Raw genomic sequence first — 13,186 nt, 5'->3', positions numbered from 1 at the left:
ATTACACGAAATCCCGCCGGTGGGTGTTATACATTAATCATAACCCACCGGCAGGCAGCGGAATTTTGTGTTTTTAGGCCTCAAGAGCGTGAGGCTCTGATACCATATTAGAAATAGAGAGGGAGGAATTCATAAAGGAAATCGTGTTATTGATAATAGTTCGTGTCTGAAACCGTTACAATGATATCATATTTATACTAGTCTAAAGATCCGAAGATAATAATCGTATCTTCTAATATTACTAGCATAATATACTTTATTCTATGATATTATATTATTCTGATTACGGTATATTACAATATACCGTAATATCTTCAACACATACTAAGCTCAAAGCTAAATGAACCAACACCCACTTGAGAAAATGAGTACAAGTAACTCCGAAGCGGCCACTCGTTTCAGCGGGTTGTCTGATTTCCTGATGAACTAGTATTGGTGCCCGGCTTCGCCCGGGCTACCTCTACTTACCATTATTTTTTTTTTCAGTAAATAAAATTACTTAAAGTTGCATAACTCATAAATTTATCAATAATATATTTTTCTATTACATATCCTAAAATTACGATGAAATAAATTTTGAGACAAATTACTACTCCCGTTATTAATATTTTACTCTTATTAATGAAACAATATTAATAACATTTCACTACTTTCCCGTAATCATTGTTACTTTTATTACTCACGCCGTAATTATTGTTACTGTCATTACTGTCGCATTAATATTGATAATTTCACTACTCCCGCCGCAATTATTGTTACTTTCATTATTGTCGTATTAATATTGATTATTTCGCTACTCCCGTTGTTGTTTCTACCACTTTCACTAATCTCGTTGATAATATTGTTACTTTTCAAATGAGTGATTACTATAATACAACTATATCCAACGTTACTACAATTCTTTTCTTTACTGACGAAATTACTTTTACTACTTAAGCATGCAATTTTAAGAGGATTATATATTTATATAAATATATTACATATATGCGTTAAATCAAATCGAAAACATTATGAATATTATATATTATGGAATCTAACTTGAATTATTTATTATTTTATTTTAAGGAAATTGACAATCTTAATTAATTATTTTATTTTAAGGAAATTGACCATGTTTTAGTCTCTTACAAATGTTTAGGAAAATTACCAAGTTTCTATCTAATATAATTTTAACCCAAACTATATAATATTTGCATTGAGATCCCTTAATCGGGTCCATCACACGGTGCTAGTGATTTAAAACTATAGAGTATAATTAATTTGTGTAACTTTCTTTAATTACATTGAAGTCCCTTGTTTATGGATTTAATATATAGTATTGATTGATAACTGGGGTGAATTACCGTTAAAAGAGGACGATTCGGAGGATATGTTGTTGTATCACTTTGGAGAGAAAACTTTAGAGAAGTTTTCTCTTAGTATATGAGAGGATTTATACTTTTTAAATTTCCACCTCATTATTATTTATCAGTTCACTCCATTATATTTTGATATAAAACAAAAAAATTGAAAATGGAAAATTAATAAAAAAAATTATTTAAGTTCTGATTTTTTTTAATGCATTTGTTTTTTTGTCATTAAGCTAATAGTAAGAATGTGTCAAGTTATATATTCTTTAGAGTAATAATTATTGCATTACTAAAAAATTTAGTAACTTATAGTTTATAATTTAATATCAATTTTATTTTATTTTAATGAAAAAAATCATAATTATGAATTTATTTAAAAACTTTGAGTTTATTTATAAGAATATATTCACTGAAAAGATAATAATTAATGAAATTTTTTTTTACTTATGACCTTATTTAGCTAGATGCTTTTTAGAGGGAAAACTAAGAGAATTTTTATTCTCTTAGTTGTAAGGGGGATTTTTATGCATTGGTATTTAGTCAAACAAATTACATGCTTCCCCTTGTCAGTTGGGCCATTGCGCTAACTCGACACAACATGGGCACACCTTATCTGAGATGGAAAATTTTAGCCAAGGTTTTATTTTGTTGAATACTACTAGTATAGATCCCGCACAATGTGCGGTATGTATAGAGTATTTATTTTTTAGGATGTTATTTATAATAATGGAAAATTAAAGTAATGAAAGGTGTATTTTTATGAAATTTATATATTTTTTTTACCATAAAAATAAGGATTTCATTTTATAAGTTTTCTCTAATTATTTTAATGATTTTTTTTTGTCACAAAGTTAATGGTAGTAATGTGTCAAGTTATTTTCTAAAGTTATAATTATTGCATTTAATGAAAAATTTACCAACTTATAGTTTATAATTTAAAATCAATTTTTTTTATTTTGATGAAAAATCATAATTTTAAATTTGATTATAAGATTAAAGTTTATTATAATATAATTATTACTCCATATTTTAATGAAAAGATAATAGTTTAAAGAAAGAAAGTTTTACTTGTTTCTTTATTTAGATAGAAGTATTTGGAGGGAAAAACAAAGAGAATTTTTATTCTCTTAGTAGTAGGGGGATAGTAGGGGAATTGGTAGTTGTTTACTTTATACTCCCTCCCATCCAAACCAAAGGTTACATTTGACTTTATTACGCTTGCCGAGGCGCGTTTTGCAACATGAATATCTTTAGTTACATATTATTAAAAATTATAAAAACTTGATATTCTTATAGCATTCATGACGATGAATCAAACAAGATCTCACATGGCTATGTTTTCTCTTATACATTACTAATAATACCAAAGATTCTCTACAATCATGAATAGTGCCAAAAAGTCAAATGTAACCTTTGGTTTGGATGGGAGGGAGTACTAGTTTAGATCCCGCACAATAAATTGATGCATGTGGTATCGATGAATACCAAGTCAGCAAGGGACGGGTGAGGCAAGCAGTGAGGCCGGGGTTCGGTGGGTAAGGTAGTGGAGGGATTAATGCGTGTAAGTGGTGGTGTAGTTGGGAGATAAGATTCCGGCAAATGGGAGATAGTACTTTTACTACTTACTGATCAACAAATTTCGTAAATAGGTGCCGTGTTATCAATGATTCAATCAGAGTGAGAACTGGCAAACGCTCCAGGATACCGTGTCAAAATGAAACACAGCATATAAGTCTTCTTGATAGCATAACTGAAATAAAATGAAACACAGCATATAAGTCTCAGTTCCATGCCAGCTAAAGACAATAGCACATCCGAAACCAAATTAAGGTAATTGTTAGAGAGGGTTTTTTTGGATTGGAGTTCATTAAGTAAAACAAACAATGGGAGACATTAGCCTCAATGAGAGTAACAAATAGCATTTTCTACGAGTTCCTACTTTCCTAGGTTTTCAAGGTTATTTTTTCCTGTGACTTTTCGTACCAATGGATTGCTCGTAAAAAATATACCTGTTGGAGGAACCCTTGGCAGCATTGATGAGCTCATCAGCAAGGCACTCAGCAATAGTCTTGATGTTCCTGAAAGCACTCTCCCGAGCTCCTGTTGTCAGAAGATAGATAGCTTGATTTACTCTGTATCGTGGTTTGCCAATGTCAACAGGGAACAGAAATCAAAAATAGTGAATGGCTGAAGTCGGTACCTGTTGATGATGGCATCGACAATAACTTGAATAGGGTTATTCTCAGTGAGGAGGTGGATGATTTCCATGGCATGCTTCACAATCCTAACAGCCATCAACTTCTTACCATTGTTACGGCCGTGCATCATGAGACAGTTGGTAAGTCTCTCAATGATGGGGCATTATTGAGCCTTCCTGAAACGCTTCATTTGGTACCTCCCAGCAGTGTGAGGCACATAGGTTGCATGTTTGACAGCAGATACACCAACGTAATCAACTAGAGCAATGTCATTAACCTACAAAGATTGGCCAAGTAAATCTCCTTACGAGAGACTCAGCCGACCCTAAAGTGAGGGCAAATACTGACTTAGGCGGCATCAGAGATATACTTTCATCGGAAACCCCAAACTTGGTTTGTTCCCTGTTTCAAGAGCAAAGAGAGTAGGTTCAAGACCTCACCTCCAAGGACCCGAGGAGCATCGACGTCTCACGTCGGACAAAGCTTAGTCATCATAAAAAAACACTTATTAATTTCGTGTAATTTGTATTAAGCACTAAATACTCCCTCCTATTCTAAATAACTGTTCCATTTGCCATTTCCGTCTATTCACATAACTGTCTCATTTGCCATATTTGGACATGGTTTTTTATTTTTCTACCCTTAGCTCTTTTCTTTATTTACCAGTTACCACCCCCAACCACCCATAACCCATCATATTCAATACTTTTCATTATTTAACTCATATATTCTTACCCCTATACAATAATTTTCATTATTTTAACTATATTCCTTAATTTTCGTGCCATTGTCCAAATGGAACACTTATTTGGAATAAGAGTACATTTTTACTCGAAATAGATAGTATATCCTTCTCACTTGCATTTTTGGATTATGGCCTACCTAGATTAACAAATAAAATATATGTAAGCTCTAAAAATTGTAAGTCGGCAAACAGAGCCAATACCACCTCTACACTTGCCTTAGTTGCAGACATACCACCTCTTCTTCTACACTTACTTATATGTATTTAGAAGTTTCTAAACATACAACCTCCTCTATACTTGCTAATGTATATCTTCTTGAAGTTTCTACACTTACTACTTTAGAACACAAGGTTAGTTCTATCATGTCCTATTTTTATTGGCTTACATGCATGGCGACCTGTCGATTAGCGCTACTATACACTTGCTTTTAGAACTTTCTAGGCATGGATTTTTCTAGAAATTTCTACTGGATAACATATAAATAGGAGGGAGTGAGGGACGTGATACAAAATTTCATCCCCCTTAAACCAACCACCGGAACATAAATTCACACTACCAAACCAACACCCACCTGAGAAATTAAAATGAGTACAAGTAACTCCGAAGCGGCCGCGACTCGTTTCAGCGGGTTGTCTGATTTCCTGATGAATAACTGGGGTGAATTACCGTTAAAAGAGGACGATTCGGAGGATATGTTGTTGTATGACGTGTTACAGGATGCCATTGATACGGGGTGGTCTCCTGTCACAGACCCACCGGAGAAATTGCCATTTAATTCGGAGGATATGTTGTTGTATGAGGCGGGCCCTCCAGTTGAGAAGCGTTATAGAGGAGTCAGACAGCGGCCGTGGGGGAGATATGCGGCCGAGATTCGGGACCCTACCAAAAATGGCGCTAGGGTTTGGCTGGGGACATTTGGGACTGCTGAGGATGCGGCATTGGCCTATGACCGGGCTGCCTTACGAATGAGGGGGAACAAGGCCTTGTTCAATTTCCCTCTTCGGGTTAACTCTGCTGAACCTGACCCAATCCGAATCACAGCAAAACGAAGGGTCCCTCAGAGGACTGCATCGTCCTCGTCTTCCTCCTTATCGGATAACCAGTCTCCCAAGAGGAGGAAGGATGTGTTGGGTGGGACAACAGCAATTAGGCAGGGGGATGCATGCCTATTTAATAAGCTAATTTGTTAAAAACGCACTAGACAACGAGTCATTTTATCATATATGAATATGACACCTCTAGTAATAGGTGTTAGGTGTACCGGTAGACTGAGTCATCTTATAATATGACACCTAGAGGTGTACTAGTGAAAAACTCCAGGGACGGTTCTATTAATAGTGTGATAAACGGGCCGGGTTAGATTGGGTCGAAAACGGGTCATATCAGTTTGAACTGGATTAATCTTGAGTTTACAAAAATTCAGGTCAAGTCGGGTTAGATCACTATAGATTCCGGTCATTTTCGGCTCCATTACTATCAAGTTTTAGAGGTAATGATCAGTATGAAAAAAATAAAATAAAAAAAAATTCAGGTCAAGTCGAGTTAGATCATTTCAGGTTAGGGTTATCTTCGGCTCAATTACTATCAAGTTTTAGGGATAATGATCAGTGTGGAAAAAATAAAAATTCTGGTCAAGTAGGGTTAGATCACTTTTAAGTTCGTGTCATTTCCGGCTCAATTACTATCCAATTTTAAAGGTAACGATCAATGTGAAAAAAAATTAAAAGTTTAGGTCAGGTTAGATCACTTCAAGTTCCGGTTATATCCAACCCAATTACTATCAAGTTAATGATTTGTTTGTAAAAAAATAAAAATTCAGGTTAGACTATGCTGGGTAGGATCAATTCGGGATATTGATTAAGCTCGAATTTTTAGTTCCAATGTCAGGTTAGGTCGAATACATGTTTGATCATTTGGAGGAATAATTTTGTCAAGTCTACTTGTGGGTGTTAGAAAAATGTTGGTCAAATGCAAATCATAAACGATTTGGATACTTTTTTTTTTTGTACTAGTCGTTGCTCCGCGCCCTCCTGGGCGCGGTTCCCCAATTTGTTCAATTGTGTAGGTGACTTCATTAGTAAGCGCTGCAATGGATATGGATATTGCGGGTCACGTACCCCAAATCTATACGGTAAGTACTAAACTACATACATGCAAACAAATGAATAAATAGTATTTTGACATACCTACAATAGAACATAGTTTAGTGAAATAAATCAGGGCATGTTCGTATGAACGGGCGTGACTCATCAACCCGACACAATTAACACTATACAAGTTAGCTTACGTATATTTGGAGTAAGAGAAAGTTGGTAATGCAAAGCACTCGTAGCAGTTGGTTCTGTTTCTTATAATGAATAATTATAACCTTTACAACCATCGCCTTTAGGTCTATCGACGTGCAAATGACCACCCTAACCAGGGGCGTCTTAAAACAAATGGAGGCCCGGTGCGACACAAGAAAATGAGGCTCTAAATATGAATGCACAAGTCTATTATAGTTCAATGTTTGTATTGAATTTCATTTATAAAAGCTTGTAATCCGGTGACCAATAGCATAATTTCTTATGTTTGTAATGAGGCCCTGTGCTAAGTGCGTCAGGGTTCCATCAAAGTCCAAAACATAATTTCACTTTCAACAATCCGTACTATCTAGCAGAATGTTAGCCTTTTTTAATATCCAAAAAATGGTATATTGGCACAAGAAACATTTTCAAATCTAAATTCTTTATCCAAAAACAATGCGCATGGTATCTATAAGATCACAAATATGCCCCTTGGACGGCCCTGATTCCTTAAAGTTGATTGTCGATAATTTAGAGTAAAGCGGCGTATTTCACATAAACTTGGGTTGTATTTCACATAAGAAAAAGGCATTAAACGAAACAAATATGATTCAAATCCTCAAAATAAATAATAATATTTGTTTTAGAATGTAGGGCAAATACTCTATATATTTACATCAACGACAACCACCTATAATTTTAGTCGCTTCGCAATTGTTAGCAAAACTATTCCCAGACTTATAAGATGTAAACTAGTTTTGGAGCCCGTGAAATTACTAATCGTTAATAATTGATTGTGTTTAAGTGTTTAATTTGTGAATAACTTATATGGAGTAGTCCCCCTCTCAATCATTTGTTTAATTTTAATTAAAAAACCACTCACAAATAATTAAAAAACAAAAAGGTAAATAAATGAACACGACTGAGGGAGCGGTATTTTAAAACAAAAGTTTAATACACTCCAAAATTTTGATTCAGGATGATACGCAAACCAAAATGTGAATAGCTTGGTTGTTTTGAAGCGATGACAGAATCCGTCAAATTGAATTTTCGGGTACTTCTGGTCTTTTGGACAATTTTGACGCCATAGAAGTAGTGGAACATGAATTTGCGCTCCATTGTCGTCCCCTATTTTCAAAGGATTTAAAAATATGAGTACAAGTTTCTACCTATAAAATTAAACATTAAAAGAAGTCACCCTTCCATATATGAACAAATTGCATTGAAATTTATTTTCTACTACATATGCAGTTAAAAACCTCCTAACTTCGAACTATATAGCGTGAATACTTTTCATTCATTATCCTTTCTTTCTCTACAAAAATATAACCTTCTTATTACTTCACTTATAGTAAGTACACATATAGATATAGAATTTAAATAAATACTCCCTTCAAAATCCTAAACTCGTACAATATGGATAATTATGCTAGCCTCGTAAAAATATTTCTTATTATTGGGTATGCAAAATAATTACGCGAAGTTCAAAGCACATCCATTTTAGGATCGCATTAACATATAAATACCTCCTACAATAACATCATTAATTAAATTATCAGGTTAATTAATTGAATTGGCACCTCCAATTAAGACTATTAAATATAAATACCTGAACAAAAAGAAAAGGAAAAAAGAAGACACAAAATTCCAATAAAATACTCTAAATTACAGAGAGAACAAAAAAACCGACTTTTGTAAGGACGGGTAATGTTGGTTTGGACAATCTGGTATCAAATACACCATTGTAGAAAAAAGAAAAACCGACAAAAATAAAAGAGTCATCCAAACCAAGAAAAAAACCTGTAAAGAAGATCTATAGCCATTATTTCGAATCTCGTGCATTGTTATTGATATGTGAGTATGTCATCCTCCTATAATATTAATAAAAACACACACAAAAAAATAACTAATAAAATTCTAATTAATTCAAAACATAATAAAAATAAAAATTGAAACAATTAATTTAGTTCTCATTCTATAGTTTACCTACCAATTTTTTGAATAAAGTTGAAAATTCATTCTCCTGCAATATTAATATAAACACAAAAAAATAACTAATAAGATTCTAATTAATTCAAAACATAATAAAAATAAAAAACGAAATAATTAATTTAGTTGTTTAGCTATACCTTACCTACCAATTTTTTGAATAAAGTTGGAAATTCATTCTCCTGCAATATTAATACAAACACAAAAATAATAACAAATTAATACCAAACATAAGAAAAATAAAAACGAAACAATTAGTTTACTTTTCTATGTATACTTTAGGTGCTATTTTTTTGAATAAAATTTAAAATTAGGGTGAATATAATAGTTATATATATGAAAAATTCTATTATAAATTCTCTCAAAATTTTATGAATGAAGGAAAAAAAATATGGTACATAAATACGGAGTATATATAGTAATGATGAAAGGAAAGTTAAAAGGTCATTTCATTAAATAAAGAAAATAATGGTCAAATAAATAAGGTAAATAAATAATAAAAAGTATGAGAGGGGATCAATGGTTTACAATTTTTTTTCTTTCTTTTTTGTGTTTATACCTTATATTTTTTAAATTTTTTTACCTTATACTTTTTAATTTTCTTAAATTGGTAATCCATATCACTTTTGTTTTTTACCATGTAACATTAAAAGTTGTCACGTCAAAATTAAACTTGCAATGTCACATTTTTTAGGTTAGCCTTTTAATACGATTTTATAGATAAAAACTATTAATGGTTTTATAGCCATTATACAACCATAAATTCCAATATTTAAATTTTATTTTTAATTTTTTTGTGGTATTATTTAATTAGATAATTGATTGTCGAGAAACTTAAGAGGTGAATTAAATAGGAAAAAATGTAAATGAAAATTATCGATGTTAGCTTTTAAGTAATATAAAGAGTTTTAATCAATTTATTAACATATTATATTATAAAAATTAATTAAGTAGGAAAAACTTTTAATTCATTTGGTGGGTGTTAAGTATTATGAATAGTTTTAATCAATTTATTACCATGTTTAATTAGAAAAATGAATTAAATAGGAAAAAATGTTAATAAAATTGTTGGGTGGTAAGTAATATGAAAAGTTTTAATTAATAAGTTTTAATTAATTTATTAACATGTTTTATTACAAAAATTTCAATTTTAATTATAAATTATGAATTTTATTAACATGTTTTAACACAAAAATTTCAATTAAAATGTCAATATTAATTATAAATTATGCAATTTTGATGTAAATTTCTAAGGGTTACATAAATTTTGGAAAACAATATATTTAATATACAAAAATCATTTAATAATATAAAAATATCTTTTAATATTATAGATAAGTGAACTAAATTAATTTATAGAGAAATGGATTAAATTAATGCCGTGTAATAATAAATTAATGCCGGTTGACGAAATGAGCGGAAAAAGGGGGATTGTCGTTGTCGGTAGGAACAGTGATGATAAGAGACAGGGTAATTGGGTATGAATGTGTGTGTGGCATTTGGGTTATGCATCTGACGTGAGCTTCAAATGTCTGCGTGGCTTTTTTTATCCTATGTGGCATTGTCTACGTGGACTTAATTGGTCATTTTAGGGTAGCCTTTTAATAATATTTATAGATGATACGAGTACGTTACAAAATTAGAACTACTGGATATTCATCTTCTAATCCTCATTCTCGTTCTCATTATCTTCCTCTTTCTCTTCTTCATGTCCTTCCGCTATTCCCATTGTCCTTTATCTTGCAAAAAAAGGGGTGCGATATTGTCAACAAATAACAATAATCATTAATTGGAACGAAATACTAACATAAGAGCAAAGACAAACCGTAGAGTTGCACTAATAATTGCATGTTTCAAAGACACTAGGAGACCAACAGAGTCAATACTACTCAATAACTTCGCAACAAAAATCAAGACTTCATTATCTCCGATAGTTCAAACCATACACCTGGTTGAACTTTGTCTGCGTTATATAGGTAATTCGATTGCATCACATTTAGAGACATTATCAGCACTTTAGCAGTATAATTCAGTTACAAAATTCAGACAGAGGACCATCTCATTTCATTCAAGGATAGCAAGAAAATGAGACGAACCATCGGATTTGTTATGACTTTAGGTGCAAAACGTTCATGGCAGTCATCCTGCAATTGGTTAGAAAAACCAGTGCCCAACCAGTTAATAAAGAAAATTTCCTCAAATAGATATAATAATAATAACGATTTTTCCTAATCGGTAACAGAACCAGAATTTGTAGCATTCATTTACAGGGCACGCAATACGACTTAACAAGCGTAGAAACACTTGCAATAGGCAGCTCCAAACACAGTGTTCAAGGAAAGCTACATACTAAAAAGTATAAGATGATTTCCAATGAGCAGAAACTCACAACTACCCGGTCCATCTTCTCTAGATACAGCTTGATCAGGAGAATTTACAATAACTAAAGCGAGAAAATAATCAAGAGAAAATTTCAAACAAATCTTTGTTTTTTACAAGAATGACAACATCTAACCAGCCAGCAATGACAACATCTATGGAATTCATTCAATAGAAATACGATTCTCTTTCTCATTCGGCAAACCTTAGTTTACCATATCATATATCAACTTTATGACGATTCTTTCATTACATCTCTCAGAATGACAAGTTTTACAAGAATCCCCCTGCCTTCAAAGAATGAAACATTACAGCTTACAGTCGCATCCAGTACACCAATTTAAAAATTTAAGCTCTGACATTAGCACGGGTCTCGATGGCAAGGATGAGAAAAATGATTTTCGAAAGTTCTATATACGACTTCATGAGTAATTTGCAAATTTCAAGTTTATTAATCACAGAAACTAAGTACAAACACAAACAAGCATGCTCCATAGTCCATACATTACAAGTTCTATAACTGAAACCATGAAGCAAGAGATGCAAGTACCTTGCAGGAGCAGATTCTTCCAAGGAATTCTGTAATAATTTTGGATCTTGAGATGACAAAGCGAGTTGCAAAATGAAGGAGAATTCTGCTAAAAAAATCGATCGGGATACCGTGTCAATAAATCAGATCAGGTTGATATTCGAACAAGATTCAACTTTTGATCCAAAATTAAGTGCCAAGCAGGATGTATGACGATAAAACGACTACCAAAGTTGGGTGTCGGAGAAACAAAACATACAAGTGTAGAAAATAAACAACCTCTTCCGTCTAAACAAACTTTAAAATCGAAAAGGATCCGAAACAAACATTGAAGCAATGTATAATATTGATCATAGGGCGAGTTCAAAGAAAAACGAAGCTAGCTTCTTTAAGGAAGCATTCTATTATCCGAGAATTACTAACAAAAAACACAATGTCTTCAACACAAGGCTCAACAGATCTGATACTTGTAAAGAATAAGACCTACATATTTGAAATAGTAGTAGACCACAATCCTTCGGGACTCTTAACGATTAGCCTTGGCGACTCTTTCAATCTCGTCCTTCTTCTTGATAGCATAACTGAAATAAAATGAAACACAAAGATATAAGTCTCGATCAATGCCACTAAAAACAATAGCACTCACGAATGTTTAAAGAGTTTAGACAAATTAGCATCATCAACAGAATAGATACACGCTTCAGAAAACCTAATGAAGCTCCAAAATGCCACAATTAAGGGTGCATTTCCAAAATGTCAACAGGAAACAGAAATCAAAAATAGTGAATGGCTAAGGTCGGTACCTGTTGATAATGGCATCAACAATAACTTGAATAGGGTTATTCTCAGTCAGGAGGTGGATGATTTCCATGGCATGCTTCACAATCCTAACAGCCATCAACTTCTTACCATTGTTACGGCCGTGCATCATGAGACAGTTGGTAAGTCTCTCAATGATGGGGCATTGAGCCTTCCCAAACGCTTCATTTGGTACCTCCCGTGAAAGTGTGAGGCACATTGGTTGCATGTTTGACAGCAGATACACCAACTTAATCAACTAGAGCAATGTCATTAACCTACAAAGATTGGCCAAGTAAATCTCCTCACGAGATACTCAAACCGACCCTAAAGTGAGGGCAAATACCGACTTAGGCGGCATCGAGATACTTTCATCGGAAACCCCAAACTTGGTTTGTTCCCTGTTTCAAGAGCAAAGAGAGTAGGTTCAAGACCTCACCTCCAAGGACCCGAGGAGCATCGACGTCTCACGTCGGACAAAGCTTAGTCATCATAAAAAAACACTTATTAATTTCGTGTAATTTGTATTAAGCACTAAATACTCCCTCCTATTCTAAATAACTGTTCCATTTGCCATTTCCGTCTATTCACATAACTGTCTCATTTGCCATATTTGAACATAGTTTTTTACTTTTCTACCCTTAGCTCTTTTCTTTATTTACCGGTTACCACCCCAACCACCCATAACCCATTGTTCCGGGTGTAATTCCAGAGCAAGTATAGTTACCACCCGTGGCTCGTAGAATAATGTCTTTGGTTGAACCCTTCTTGTCTTTATCGTTCCTCTCGGCCTCTCCTGCAACAATGAACGAACTGAGGGCTTGGCTTTGTGCCAAGCGTATTCACTCCGACGCTCAAGTCAGTAAACTTAAAGGATTAAGTTGCGTTACTTGGCTAGGTATAAATTGTAGAG

The 13,186-nt window shown here is 33.2% G+C and overlaps 2 protein-coding genes and 1 pseudogene across 2 annotated transcripts; 1 reads left to right on the top strand and 2 right to left on the bottom strand.

Moving 5' to 3' along the window:
- Positions 1 to 3,017: 3,017 nt before the first annotated feature.
- On the bottom strand, positions 3,018 to 4,260 carry LOC141633515 (small ribosomal subunit protein uS7-like; annotated as a pseudogene).
- Positions 4,261 to 4,871: 611 nt separating this feature from the next.
- LOC141633503 (ethylene-responsive transcription factor 2-like) lies at positions 4,872 to 5,483 on the top strand. The gene has a single exon (XM_074445967.1). The coding sequence runs from the start codon at positions 4,878 to 4,880 to the stop codon at positions 5,481 to 5,483; it is 606 nt and encodes a 201-aa protein (XP_074302068.1). The 5' UTR covers positions 4,872 to 4,877.
- Positions 5,484 to 12,001: 6,518 nt separating this feature from the next.
- Positions 12,002 to 12,502, bottom strand: LOC141633501 (small ribosomal subunit protein uS7-like). The gene is made up of 3 exons (XM_074445963.1): positions 12,279 to 12,502; positions 12,122 to 12,184; positions 12,002 to 12,056 (listed from the first exon to the last, which is right to left on the bottom strand). The coding sequence occupies exons 1-3, from the start codon at positions 12,500 to 12,502 to the stop codon at positions 12,002 to 12,004; spliced, it is 342 nt and encodes a 113-aa protein (XP_074302064.1).
- Positions 12,503 to 13,186: the final 684 nt, after the last annotated feature.

Source organism: Silene latifolia, chromosome 2 (genome assembly GCF_048544455.1).
Source record: "Silene latifolia isolate original U9 population chromosome 2, ASM4854445v1, whole genome shotgun sequence".
NCBI lineage: Eukaryota > Viridiplantae > Streptophyta > Magnoliopsida > Caryophyllales > Caryophyllaceae > Silene > Silene latifolia.
Note: the sequence above shows the minus strand (reverse complement) of the source record. Positions and strands in the feature narration are given on the sequence as shown.

Coding starts and splice junctions, on each gene's coding strand:
- LOC141633503 (XM_074445967.1), top strand. CDS start 4,878: ATGAGTACAAGTAACTCCGAAGCGGCCGCGACTCGTTTCAGCGGGTTG.
- LOC141633501 (XM_074445963.1), bottom strand. CDS start 12,502: ATGCAACCAATGTGCCTCACACTTTCACGGGAGGTACCAAATGAAGCG. Junction 12,185..12,278: donor GTTGATGCCATTATCAACAG/GTACCGACCTTA, acceptor GAGCTTCATTAG/GTTTTCTGAAGCGTGTATCT. Junction 12,057..12,121: donor TCTAAACTCTTTAAACATTC/GTGAGTGCTATT, acceptor ATTTTATTTCAG/TTATGCTATCAAGAAGAAGG.